Source organism: Pipra filicauda, unplaced genomic scaffold (assembly GCF_003945595.2).
Source record: "Pipra filicauda isolate LSUMZ 115617 unplaced genomic scaffold, ASM394559v2 scaffold68_size4259465_pilon, whole genome shotgun sequence".
NCBI lineage: Eukaryota > Metazoa > Chordata > Aves > Passeriformes > Pipridae > Pipra > Pipra filicauda.
The window spans coordinates 128,083-142,500 of record NW_024104853.1 but is presented as its reverse complement, the minus strand read 5'-3'; the positions used below and the strand labels follow the sequence as shown (position 1 = coordinate 142,500).

At 45.8% G+C, this 14,418-nt stretch overlaps 1 protein-coding gene across 1 annotated transcript; it reads left to right on the top strand.

The window, feature by feature from the left end:
- The first annotated feature begins 2,986 nt into the window (after positions 1-2,986).
- FOXB2 (forkhead box B2) lies at positions 2,987-11,379 on the top strand. Its single transcript, XM_039388845.1, has one exon. The coding sequence runs from the start codon at positions 3,594-3,596 to the stop codon at positions 4,617-4,619; it is 1,026 nt and encodes a 341-aa protein (XP_039244779.1). The 5' UTR covers positions 2,987-3,593; the 3' UTR covers positions 4,620-11,379.
- The last annotated feature ends 3,039 nt before the right edge of the window (positions 11,380-14,418 follow it).

The window sequence follows — 14,418 nt, the reverse complement described above, 5'->3', positions numbered from 1 at the left end:
TGTCTCAATGCAAGAGCAGAGCCAATCCTCCAATGAAACCCGTGGACCTTGAGCTAAAGGCTTGAAGGAGGAGGCTGGAGGTGAAGGCATTTTCCCTGCCCGAAGATACCTCTCCCGTCAAGGAGAGAGCATAGCTTGACTCTTACCAAACGCTGTTTTGAAGCTGGCCGTCCACCAAATGCAGCTCGACTAATTTTTCCTCAGTGGTGCAGCCCTTGACAAATGAAGCTTTTTTTTACCCTATGTCAACAAAACCCTCTTTAACTTAACCTTACTAAGGCAGGGAGACTGCGGCAAAACTAGAAGTCAGGTATGCCTAATGTAGCGCCAGACATGCGAAGCAAGACAGATAAAGGTGATAGTCACTCCACCAACGTCACGGCCATCTTCCAAGGGTAGAGCTTTGCCCGTGAATTGAAGGCGTCTGAGGAGTGGGAAGAGAAGTAACTTCCCGAGAGCAAAACTTTATAGTGACTTCCTGATTGGAAAAAAAAAAAAAAAAAAAAAAAAAAGCCCGAGAAACCATGTTTCCACGTCGGGAGGGTTGTAGAGATAACTGGAGTAACCCAGGGTGACTACCAGCAGTGTATCATTTGTACAACGTTACCCCCTTGAAATCTGAACTGGCCTGGTTGATGTCAGACCGAATACCCTGAGGTGTTTTCTTTTGATGAATTGTCTCAGAGGCTTCAAGAAATAGGTCTCGCTTTCGCAAATAGCTGGGTGGACCGCAGCCCCGCAGTGTCGTTGCCCCATAAAAGCGCATACTAACTGACCAGCAACTAGCCCGTGCATGAAAGCACTTTTCTGATAGCTTGGGAAGGGCTCCCGTTAATCGCGGGCTTGCCTCGACATCCTCTTGCTTAGCAGAAGTCCCACCTTGGAGGCTGACGGGAGCGCAGAGCTGGAGGCACGCAGCCTCGGGTTTCCCGCAGCGGTGCCCGCCGGAGGATGGTGCCCAGGTAGCTCCGGGCGACACTGGTCCTTCCTTCCCAGCCTCCACTATACCTTCCCGGCGAAAGAGAGAGTCACCACTGCCCCTGAGAGCGGCCGCGTTTGGGAAGGGTTGGGAGAAGAAAAAATGTAAACAGTGCATTTCGGGTCTCACCGGTCTTCTGGTCTAGGTCGGTTCTCCCGTGAAAAATAAAATCCGGGTGCACAGCGATGTTAATGTGCGAAAGGACCAGGCTAAACCCTCACACTTGCCGTACGGGGGTAAAACGCCGGATTACTAACTGGTGAGGTGAGGCAGACAATGACTTTAAGATCCAGGACTTAGACTCTGAGGATAGAAGCAGGGGTTTTAATCAGTTAGGATAGGATTAATCGGTAAAACACGAGTAAAACATTTTTGGGGAAATGTACAGATGCATCAGGTAAGATGTCGGAATGTCGGCTCTCGCCGTTCTGGCAATACGGGAGACGCATCCCAAGGTGCTAGAGGTAAATGTTGCTGCCAGCGTGTCTCCTAGTTTCTCAGAGGGACAGTGAATGCTTTGAACAATAATCTGAAACGTTTTTTTAAGCACTTGCTTTCAGGCAAAACTTGGTTTTCAAAATCGCGGCTACTTATTCTGATCCTTTACCTTTGATTACGCTCTTCATTTGACTGACCTTGATCAGGTATAATACTGCTAAATACACATTATTTGAAGGAGGGTTTTAAATTAATGTTTTCCTTCGACCCCCTAGCAGAGAGTATAAGCAGACATTCAAACGCGTTTTCTTTTTGGTTTCTCTCACTCTTCCTCTTCGCTACCTGCAACGCCTCACTCGGAGACAGACAACCAAGTCTGATGCTCAAACCAACTCCCCCGACGGCGAGAGCGGAGCGCAGGCGGCACGACCGGCTGGGTTCTGCCCCAGCGCTGCTGCAGCCGCCTCTACCTGCGCGGGACAGACACCCGTGGAGTCTGACCCGCTGCACCAGTCTGGAAGGGTGGGCTCAAAAAAGCTCTTACATATATATACATACATACATATATACATATATACATACACACACACACACACACACATATAGGTTGAAAGAGCCTTCAACCTATTTGTTTATTTAGCCAATAAAAGTGGGACTAATAATTTAAACGCAGGTAACTCTTCCAGCATCTCGCTAATTGAGCTCTGGTAGGTGCTTACGTTGAGCAGGGTCTCTTTCAACTCTAGCAGCAGCTAAGAGAGTAGGCTTTCCTATTTCTCTCTCAAATCTACAGCCTACCTCTATAATGCAGTACGTTTGTTGCACTGTCGTTGATTCCTACTAATGAGCCGATCTGGCGCTAAGTAGCCCGTCTCGAAGCATGCAGATGATGCTTCGGCTGGTTCTTTCCACGTTTTCTATGAGCCGCGTCGCGGCGAGTAGCAGGAGTTGACCTTAACGACTCGGAGAGGACAGAGTAGGATTTTTTTGCATTTCTCTTGTTTATCTGCAAGTCTCTGAGTAACTTCTTAAACATAATGACAGGAATGATAAAAGATTACTCCAAGGGGCCTGTATTTCCCGCTTGCTGTCACGCGGGGCTAGCTCGAGGGCCGCTTCCCTGGGGTGCTTGGCACGCTAGCCCCAGGGAGGAGGAAAGACCTCTTACCGTTTTCCACCTCCTGGTGGTGCGGTGCTCTTGAAGGCCCTTCACGCCTACTGCTGGAAGCCGGGCTGTGCGGGAGCGAGGGGCCAAAAGGAGGAAAGTGGATAATAGGGGGGCTGCGAAAGGGGCAGTAGTGGGGAAGCTGAGGTGGCAGAGGGGGGAGGAGGAATCTTCCCTGCCTGGGCCGCTGTTCCCTGCCCTGTGTTTTGAAAGCAGATCTCGGTCTCACATGGAGTTTTTCTCTTCCCCTGGGCTCCACCTCGCCCTGCTGAGAAGGTGTGAGTGAAGGGGGAGCCGGGAGCCTCTTCTCGCTCCTCTTCCATGAGACGCCAAGTCCCCGTGCGTCTGTCATGTGATAGCAAGAGAGCAGGAGCTGCGAGGGTCTCCCGTCTCGGGCACCATTACAAAACTGCGCTGGAGCGCGCAAGCCCCGCCACAGCCACGGCCGCCGCCTCGCTCGCCTCCTCTCCCTGACGGCTCCTGGCGCTGGCCTCCGCCGCAAACTTTTCACCGGACTGAGCGGTGAGAGGGACATTTATATTTCCTTCCTCCGCATCTCTGTAGAGGTCCGGGGTAATTTCATGCTCATGTCTGAGGAGCACCAACTCCAGTAGAGTGTGTCAGGCAGCAGTGGGGAAGTCCAGGAGGCTCAGTGGCCTCCAGGAGGAAAGCGGGGACGCCAGCGGGGGCAGGGACCGGGCTCGGCCCCGTAGCCCCTGAGACTCCGCGGCCTGGGCAGCAGCTGTGTCTCCCGCAGGCAGCGGCGCGGCGAGGCAAGCGCATCCCGCGGGGTGAGGCTGCTGGAAGGAGCCGTGTGCGAGCCCGCCGGCCGGCTGCGAGGCGGTCACGATCGCCTGTGGCCCGTGGAGGTGGCGCCCAGGATGTAGAAACGGTGACTGGGCAGAGCAGCGCCGTTCCCCGCATCCCGAGTCCGCCGTGCACGACACTTAGTGGTACCCGCCTTGGCGCGGTGGGATCGTGCGGCCGCGGGAGGACTGTGGCGGGGCGGCGATGCCCAGGCCGGGGAAGAGTTCGTACAGCGACCAAAAGCCGCCTTACTCTTACATCTCCCTGACGGCCATGGCCATCCAGCACTCGGCCGAGAAGATGCTGCCCCTGAGCGACATCTACAAGTTCATAATGGAGCGATTCCCCTACTACCGGGAGCATACCCAGCGCTGGCAGAACTCCCTCCGTCACAACCTCTCCTTCAACGACTGCTTCATCAAGATCCCGCGGCGACCCGACCAGCCGGGCAAGGGCAGCTTCTGGGCGCTGCATCCGGACTGTGGGGACATGTTTGAGAACGGCAGCTTCCTCCGCCGCCGCAAGCGCTTCAAGGTCCTGCGCCCCGAGCACCACCTGCCTGGCGGCGGCGGCAGCGGGACGGGCAGCGGCGGTCCCGGCAAGCCCCCGGCGCCCACCCCGCACATGGTGCACTACTTCCATCCGCACCCGCCGCCACCGCCGCCTCCCTCGGGCAAGGTACCGGGGCTGGCAAGCTCCGAGGCGGCCGTGGCCGCAGCCGCGGCAGCTGCAGCGGTGGGGAGGCTACCGCAGTTTTCGCCCTACGGGAGCAGCCAGCCCTCGGGCTTCAAGCATCCCTTCGCCATCGAGAATATCATCGGCAGAGATTACAAGGGTGTACTGCAGGCCGGTGGGCTGCCGCTGGCCTCGGTGATGCACCACCTGGGCTACCCGGTGCCCAGCCAGCTCAGCGGCGTGGTGAGCTCCGTGTGGCCACACGTGGGGGTGATGGACTCCGTGACCAGTGTACCCGTGTCCCCTGACTACGGACCCTTCGGCGTGCCCATGAAGGCGCTCTGCCACCCGCCGGCACAGACCATGCCGGCTGTCCCGGTGCCCATCAAGCCGGCGCCGGCAATGTCCACTGCCTCGGCCATCCCTGCTCTGACGGTCTCTGCCTCGCAGATCTGCCCTGCTGCTTCCCCGGCCGCTGCTTCGTTGTTGGAACAGGCCGCGAGCAACAACCCCGAGGGCAAGGGCTCCCTCCACTCCGTCCTGGTGCACTCCTAAAGAGCAGGGGGTCGAGGGGGAGAGAGGTCCCCAGGCTCCCAGAGGAAAGGACGCGGGGCTTCAGAGCATGCATGCGGCACGGAAACCCGATCGATCTTATGACTATACCCCTGCTGGTGTCTGTATTTTTACCGTGTACAATCAGATTATTTGAGAGCTAGATCGCAGGTAAGAGCTTTTATCGTCAATCGCTAAATGTCATTAGTAGCGGAGAGGTGGCGTGAAAAATCATAGCTGGGGTCAAAGGGGCTGGCTTCGAGGAAAGGACAGAGAGGGAAGGTCTCCTCGACACCCCATCAGCCTGAAGCCATGCAGCCTGGGCTACCCGCTGAGCCCCTCTCCCGGGGCGGCCATCCCGGAAGTCCCACAAAAGCCGTGCTCGGGGGGAGAGGGGCTGCAATCTGCCGGCGGCTGGGGGGAGCAGAAGGATAAAGCCCCTGCTGAAATCTGCTTCTCCCTCTTCCACGACGGACGGGAAAACTCTGCCCCGCCGTCCCGTAGATCTTGCTCCGAAAGAGGTGGGCAAAGCCTTGGACCCTGGAGAGCTGCAGGGTCCCAGGTCATGTAATGCTCGCTGTTTAAAGAATAAGCTTTAAATAGCTCGACTAAGAAGCGAGAATTTAAGTGACAATGGCACTGACGGCGAAGAGTTCCTTTAACTAACGACCACCTACCCTTCCCCTTCACACTGTCATAGTCTGTTCTATAGTACCTTAGGAGGGACTGAAGCGTGACCCGGCCTCTCAAGCCGTGTGTGAGTGTCCGAGTTCCCTAGTTTCTCATTAAAATAAAACCAGCCCGGCGATTCGTAGATTGTGCTTTTCAGATCACCTTTCACCTCTCACGGACACCACTATTTTATATGTGTTGCTTGACGTTTCTTCCTCGTGAATCTGAACACAAAAACCTGCGGGTGGAGGTGGGGGCGGAGAGTGAAAGAGGTGGGGGAAAGTGGAGGAAGACAATGGAAAAATGGTTAAAAATTATTTGGGCAAAGCAGTTTAATGAAAGCAACCTTCCAACACACGAGAGGTCTGTGTAAGCAGAGGCATCAGAAGTCAGAGAGGGATGCGCTAGCTGATGAGTCCCGACTGATTTGTGAGTGATTGCTGCCGTACCCTGTCTGCCCTGCTGTACACCAATGCTCATTAAAGCCAATTGCTGGTACTGTTATTTTAAATGCTGGCCTTTCACATTGGTTAAGTATGTGCTGTGTTCGTAGCACAAGTCTGCGCTCCGTCACCACAAACTAACAGAAGCACCCACAAGTTTTCTCCGCGGCAAGGCAAGGGGAGGAAAGGGAAAGAAAACTTTTACAGGTAAATCACCTGCTACAGAGGCACTTTGACTCGCCGCTGCCCGCAGCTCACAGGCAAAGCACCGGCGCTCGGGATGAGGACAGGGCACCGGCTCGGATCTCGATAGCAGGATCGGGAAGGCAGGTTAGTTTTGTCACTGGTTTCAGTGGGTGCTGGATCCGACCTGCTTTCTCGGTATTATCCCCTCATGCCTCGCACCTACTGTGGTCCGAGACTCCAGGTCGCTGTCCTCACCCTTGGGAAAAGGTATCACGTGACAGATCGGCCGTTCTTAGTGGACCTCTAGACAGAGAAACTTGCTATGAAAAGCAAACCTGTTTGGCCTCAAGTACCGGCTGTCAAAGGTTTCCCCCACGCACATTCGTGGGGTCTGTTTGACCACTTGAAATTCAACAACTATTGAATTTCCAGTTGTGCTCTCTGCTCTGGCAGGGGTATGGAGGGGTGAGGGGACGTCTTTTCACCTGAATTTCAAAAATTATAGAATTCCTAGCGCTGAAAAAATATTACTAATGAGACACGGATCGGTATCACGATTTGTGAATCTGTCTGGAAGGTGAATTGCCTCCAAAGTATTGCAACCAGATATATTAAGCCAAAACAAATTATTAAAAAAATAAGACAAAGGAAAAAGAAAAGGTACTTCACATTTTCTTTCTGTCTTTCATCTTAGGCAGGAATCCAAGTAGATATTTCTGCTGCTAAAAGCAAGTTGCTTATAGAGAAAGCAACCCTCCAAAAAATCGTGAATAACACTACTACATTAGTTCTATATGTATTTAAGCATATTCCACTGCTTTTGATGTGACTGTTGTGTAGTGCTCCAAGGAAGGAATCTGCATTTTCCCCTCACATTGGTCTAATGGGCAAAATTGATGAGGAACCCGAAGCAGAAGAAGTAATCTTCCTGGGAATTAGTCAGAGGATTCTGGTTAGTTTTAAGGTTCTGAATCGTCTAAATTTCATCGCGGCAAAACTTTTTTTGGCGTGAGGAGGCCAGTCCGGGTATCTGGGTACCGCGGCGGGCGGTAAGCAGGAGGTCCCCGCCGCTTTTTGGCCCCGGTTAGGGGCGGGCGGCGGCAGGGCAATAGGGGCAGGTGTCACGATAACAACCCCTGGCGCAGGGGCTATCGCAACGGGAGAAGGTCTCTGGTTGGAGGCGAGACGGGGTTGAGGGTCGAGCCCTCGCCCATCGCCCGGAGGGACGCACGGGGACGGTGAAGTACCCAGCGATTTTGTGAGATTCCCAGCGATTTGCCTACACGGGCTCTGTGTGCAGCAGGTTTTCCTCACCATAAGGTCTTTGGGGAATGGGAGTTTAGGCCACAGGTGACTCGCCCAGAGGGTTTAGTGTGACTCCCGAGTTAGTGGCCTACACTCCGCATGACCGAAAGACGGTGCTATTTTCTGCAGCTAGTACGATGAAGATTACAGAGGGTTAGAACCTGCTAATTTGAGACTGTCAGAGGGGAAGGGAAACTTAACTATTTGACTAGAATTTTCTAACTTGTTTATATGCCTATTTTTCTTTATTCTTACGTATTTCATCTCTAAACATAGCCTTTGCAATGCTACACAAATTTTGCACCAGTAACCAAAAATCCCAATATACAAACAAAGCCAATCCCAATGCTGTTTAAAACCAGATGATGGTACAGGATGTAGAGAAATTAAATAGTACTCTTTCCTCCAATTTGAAAAGCAGGTGTAAACCGGTGAAGGGTAACATTTTTCACTTGTCAAATGAAACAGGGCAACATTCTTGTGATAACTATTAGATTTTGTCTATCTGCTGTACTGAAACACCTCATGCAGAAACAGGTTGCCTTCAGATTAAACTGCTCATGTGTTCTGCACAGAAAACACAGCTCAGTCTTTCCTGAGGGGGTGCAGTCAGGGTGATTGTAAACAGAAGAAATGGATGGAAGTTTACTCTTCATATCATCACACTACCAAAGATAGTGAAGCAAAAGTTAGTGTTAGAGGAATGGAGGCTTAGAAAAGGCATAGATCTCCCCCTCGTATGCTTCTGGTTTATTTTGACTAGGTAATATAGTGATTGTTATTTCTACTTATGGGAAACCATCCCTAAACAAGGCATTGCTTTGTGTATTTTAAGCTTATGGAGTGTGCAACTCAAGATAGAAAAGCAAATGCTGTAAGGATCTTAAGATTAGTGTGGTTTATGGTCTAAATGTGACAGCAATGTTTCAGTGGCTATGTTCTGATCTCAGTGGTACCTGCTATAATATAACAACCAGTCTCATAACTGAAAATCTGGACTCCATTGATCCAATCCTGAAGTCTCTCTGGATAGAAATTCATACGGTAAATCTGCTTGGAATTTTGCTGCTGCTCTCGTGGGATCAGATTTTCCTCTTTATTTTAAGATTTTATTTTAAAATATCCCTGCAAGTGCTTGAAATCTATAATAGTTTTGGTTTTGGAAAGCAAAGTTTCACTTTGGCTTCTGGAGTTTTGTGGGACATATGATTAGATTAACCAGCTTTAGTTAGATAAACCAGGTTTAATTTTAGACATTTCACACTAAAGACAAAACAATTACTGACTACAGGCCCCTATCCTGGACATATTTAAGTATGTAACTCTTTTGTTTAAAGAATTGGTGCTTATATGATGTTGTCACTGGCACTAGCCATGGAGGAAAGTACTCTTCTCAGAACCTCTGAAGGAAACCTAAGTTCAAGATCACTTCAGCTCAAAAGGATTCAAAGTCACCAAAATGGGTCAACTGCAAAATGGCACATGGAGTAAGTTATGCTTTTTGGTTCTATAGAAAGCTATGTAGCAACAGCAAATGCAGGGTTTATGAAGTGTCAAATAAGCCACAGGCTTTGTTTTTCTACAAAGGCAGAGTCCAAGAGTCATTGGAGAAAACACATCATGAATGGAGAGAGGGAAGGAAGGATAGGAATAAATGGCAAATTTTCACACCAGAGAGCCATATGGACAGTTGTTGGGTGTCCCAGAAATTCATAATTGTGGTGTGCAAATGGTGAGTTACAGTCGTGAAAATGACAAATGTTTGCTAATATTAAGTTGTTCATACTAACAAAAAAGAATAGCCAACAAATTGGGAATTTCTGAAAGATATCCACACTGAGCTACAGGATAATAAAATGGAAACTGAAATCCACTGTTGATGTATGCAAACTGATATGCATGGGGAAAACATTTCTTGTTTTATATCATAACAATGGGTCCTGAACTTTGGATGCTTATTAAATTATGGCAAATATCTCTAAGAAAATGTTGGCTTATTAGTCATTATCTGTGGAAAAAAAAAAAAGAAAAGAACTGTGGGGAAAAAAAGAACATAACAGAAAATACTATGTCCCTATTTAAACCCAAAGGAATCTGGAATGCATCAGGAAGACCTGCAAGTTCTTCACACCTGAAAGGAGATATATTAAAACTGTCAGAATACAGAGAGTATTATGTGGGATGATCAAGCGTACATCTTCTGTACAAGTAGCAATTCAATAGTCTGAGACTCCTCAGCATGGAAAGCAAGTATATAGAGAGATGTATGACACAAATTTACAAAACTGGGAGAATTCTGGAGAAGGAGGTTAAGGCACACTTGCTCATTCTTTTTCTTAATACCGAAACTGGCAGTCATCAAAAACATTCAAAGGAAAAAGGGGATACTTCACACAACATGTAATTAAATACTGAATTCGTTGTTTCAGGATGTTGAGGGTGTTAAAATTTTACACGCGTTTTAAGAACAAGTGGAAAATTCATGTAAGATAAATCCACTCATGCTTGTTCCATAAAAAGGTGCTATCTCTTGCTCAGATTTGCTATGCTAGTAATATATTTCTGAAAGTATCATGACATATTTTTCCTGTCCTACTCTTTCTAGAGCATCCATTGTTTGCTTACTGGGCTAGGAGACATATGACAGTTGTTCATGATTAGGGTTTGTGACTTTCATTTGTAGCCAATTGTCCTGAATGAAAGCAATTCTTTAATGTTATTTCAGTGTACAATATATGAAGTAGACATCATGGATGTTTGTAGGGATGCAGTTGAAAAGAATAAAGACTCCAAAGGCTAACTGCATATGTTTTATATGAAAAATACTTTAAATGGTCCAGGAATGAACCAGTTCCTCATTTCAAAGACAGTGCCACGTTGATTGGAATAACTTGCTTATTTTCTGATGAAATCAATTTTAACAGTTAGAAAGTTTATGCATGAGAGACTAGCCCCTTTTTTATATTATGACTGCATAACTGATGAAGTTAACTGAATATGGGTACAGATTTGAATTCTCTCTAGTATGGACAAGGAACTCAGACTTCTGTGTCTTGGTACTATAATACTGGGCAAGTCTGTGCCATGCATATCTGAAGCATCCATGATGTTCTAGGCACTGGCAGAGGTGTCAATGTATTACTGTTGTCTATACCTCCTTCTCTGGTTGCAGGACCAGTGAAAAGAAACTGCTTTTTGAAGGAGAAAATAAACAAGTTCTGACACATGGAAAAAAACAGCTCTAGTGCTGAGGTTCACAGAGCTTTGGAAGATAAATTCTACTGCATTTGACATCCAGAATGTAACACAGTATCTTATATTTCCCTAGATTTCACACGGATGCTTAGTCTACAGCGGGAGAGGTAGTCATTCAAATTTGTTTTTAAGGCAAAAGACCTGGGAGAAACCTATAAATTCACACTGCATGAACTGCTTTATTATGCATTACTCATTAAAGTAATCATTGAACAATAGAAAGTAACAGCCCTTAGAACAACCATAGAGACCAATGATGCCCCAGATTTTTAAGCCCGAGAGTTATCTTAAAGCAGGCATTTGAAAAATTAAAACCAACTTGATATTCCTTATCAACTAATCATGCCTATTGTTAAAAGGTAGGTTTTGGGCTGAATATCATATTACCCAGTGAATAGATCAATAGGCAAAGAGTTCTTACACTGGTAAGGGCTGCTAATTTTTACTATCTTCAATTTAACAAAATATAGGCTTTTAATTCTGTGAACTGTACAACAAACTCCCGGCGTGGATCAGGTCTTCCTTTCATGATGGTCTGAATAACCTGAAGTTCAATCAATGATTAATACTGGATAGAATTGCATAGAGAAAGAATGAAAATGCATTTTCATGTACTGCTCACACCATAGAACTGCTACTGAAAAATGATCATTTGCTGAACAAGTGTAAAAGAAACTTCGTAACATGATTGTAGAAGATATTCGTGTTTTATTAAGCTGTTATTTTATGTGGTACGTGTGATTTGGATTTATCCTCTCTTAAGTCTTGAAATTAGGTTTTTCTTAATCCCTCTGTGATCTTTTGACTGTGGTTGGTATGAATTTGTACCATAACAGATTAGTAAATATGCAAATTACTGTGATACTTCATATGCTTAATAAAATATATGGTTGTCACTGGTAGGTGCCTACATCTTGTTTAACTGATTATTACTGACTGCTTATGAAATGCTTTCCTGCTACACAAGACTTTGGAAGAAAATGCAACGTAACATCCTACATTGCTAGTTGATTATTACAATATACAATTTTTAAAGCGGAGTGGGACTGTTGGGATGAGACTAGAAAGAGAATCAATTAATTTCTTCTTCAACTATTTGCAGCAGAGATAAAGAAAAAAACATAAAAGGATGAATATGATACATCTTAAAAATGAAATGGCACCAGTTACACCAGTGAAACAGATAAAAAGTGAATTGAGATCCTTACTGAGCCTCTGTATCTTTACATTGTATCTGTTTATAAGATTTCTTAAAAATGGGAAATGCCTTAATTTATTTAACAACATTCAACTTTGTTGAAAACAAACAAACAAACATGGTGAAAACATGGGTTTAAATTTGACAGATACAAGAAGCTCAGAAGATTCCCTTTACTAATAAATTGTAAGACCGCAGGTTTGAGCTACAAGCTCATTGAAAGGGTTTTACTTAAAAAAATATACAAGGCTCCAAAAATCCACCCATCAGATTATTAAAAGAGTCTTCAGTTTTTTATATACTTTCGTAGGACGCAAGGGAGAAGACATGATGCACATTTCTCAGGAGATCAAATAACACACTTTTATTCACAAACTAGAAAATAAGTGAACTTGGCAAAAGTTTAAAGGGCGATATTCAACCGAAATAAAGCATTTCACAAAGCATTGACTCAGCACGTACTAACCTATACAACTCAGCAAAATCCAACCCATTCAGCTTTAAGTTACCCAAATATCAAGAAAAGAGATTAGGAGAGGAAGAAATAAAGAAAGAGCAAGAAAAAGAGGGAATTACGGCATATCCAGCATAGATGCAGCTACAAGGAGCCCAGGAAATGGCAGGACCACAACCACGCATGTCCTTGTTTTTATCTACTCTGGCTCCCTGTGGCCACCCTGCCAGCATGACTTCTGGCCCACTGACCACTCCGGGGCTGGACTGCGGCTCTGGGGTGAGGTGAGGGGCAGTGCTCCCAGTGTGCCAGTGACAGCTGCTCTGGGACTGCGTAAAGAGGCTTGAAAGGGTTGGGGTATGGTGCAGGGCACTATTTCACCTTCATGAAATTCAACTGTCCCTTCCTCCACACACACACACTTGAGTTGGTCTGAGTCAATAATTAATATAATAAGCCAGTGCCTTACACAAATAAGTAGAAAAGTCATTGAATATGCAGGACTATGAATGAAAGTCAAGAAAAAAATAGGAATTCCTCATAATTCACAATACCTTCAGCATACATACAGTACTCTTACTGTCACCTTCATTCATTCCTTCCTTGCATAGTACTTTTTACCACGCTGAGTTTTGTTCATTTCTGATTGTGATTTCAGCTCCATAGTACCAAATTCAAAAGTGTTTACTCTACAATCCATGTTCTTCCAATTTGACAATGAATTCCTCCTAAGTTCTTCTGGAGTATGAATTTTCATGATCAAATCCCTATTTTTTGTGAGATGTTATGATTTTATGTAATTTTTTCAGCTACTGACACTACAATTCCTTAATGTGAAGAATTTCTCTAGGGAAGTTAAGTATGCTGTCAATAGATTTAGTTTTCCTAATTTCCTAATTTCCTAATTCTGCCTGAGAAGCATCACAAACACACATTTCTCCCAGGCAGGAATCAGAAAACTGTTGAACTCAACCTCACTCCTCTGATTTGCTGAAAATTAAAATTGTCACTGGAACTGTTCTCTATTTAGGTGGCCAGTGAGAAGAATGCGATCACACTAGTGAGTTGTCATCAGAGAGGCAGCTTGTGACTCTCAGCAGTTTTCTGGAAGTCCTGAAAGTGGTGAATGAGGATTTTTTTTGACTTCGTGTCAGAAGACGGCAGGAAGGCATTCGTCACTACTGGCTTTTAAGAGCATATCTTTCTAACACTAGCTGTTTGGTGAAGAAGATAGCTGCAAGACCTCTACCAAGGTTTACTCTCTTCTGCAGGAAATTGCCTCTTTTGAACAACAGTCTGAACTTTTTCATTCTGATGTCAACAATCCCTTCCTTGGGAAGACTAAGAGGAAAAGTAGATTCACATCTTGCTGGTGGATATAATGAAAGGAAGGATTCAATTACTGTGTCCCAATACAGCTAGGACATTCAGAAACTTCTCTATGGGTACCAAAACTTGTTAATACTGCTGCTATGTGTTTAGAAACACTACTTTCTGGCCCACCAGACCAAATGATGAAAACAGTTCGGGATCTCCTTAGTGAAAGGCATCACTGTAACAAAAGAAGAGATAAACAAAACCCAACCAAACAAATAAAACCAAAACAAAAAAACCCCCAAAAATAAAAAAAAAAATTCTCGGGAACTTGCAAGTTAGAGGAGAAGTGAAGTTTTACACACTCAAAGAATCAGCAGGTCCAGTAAAGATTGAGTTGGATTTTTTTTCATGCTAGATATAGACGCAGAATATAAAAAGCCACTACTGCCATATTATACAGACAGAGAATATAAAGAAAACCTAGCTTCACTTAGTTAGCTGGTAATAGAGACAGGGGATGTATCTAAACCTCACAAATATTGGTTCAAGTCTCACCTTGCAAGCTCCTCTTCTCTTTCATGGGAACAGCTTTTCATTTTGATACTTTCCTTTAAATTCAGTTCCCAGAAAGGGATAGGTGGAAACAATAAATGGCTTTTGAAATACCACATTGTGTTCATAAAACTCTAGTGTAGCTGCTGGTATCTGTCCTGCTTGGAAGAAAGCAATAATAAATATCCACCTGCATTCTCATGCAAATAAGCTTTGGTTCCAGCACTGCCTCAGAGACAGTCTGAATGCAGATTTCCTCTTTACTTTGAGTCTTATCTGAGCCAAATATTTTCATTTTCTTACTGAGATAAGCTATCTAATCAAGTTTCCTTATCCCTTTGAGCTCTGTGGTTTCTGATTAGCATTATCCCTTTTCCAAGCGCTATGGAGCGTCGTCTCCTTGGAAGAATTGCCTTGCTC

Excerpts from the sequence above, each read along its gene's own strand:
- FOXB2 (XM_039388845.1), top strand. The coding sequence starts at position 3,594 with ATGCCCAGGCCGGGGAAGAGTTCGTACAGCGACCAAAAGCCGCCTTAC.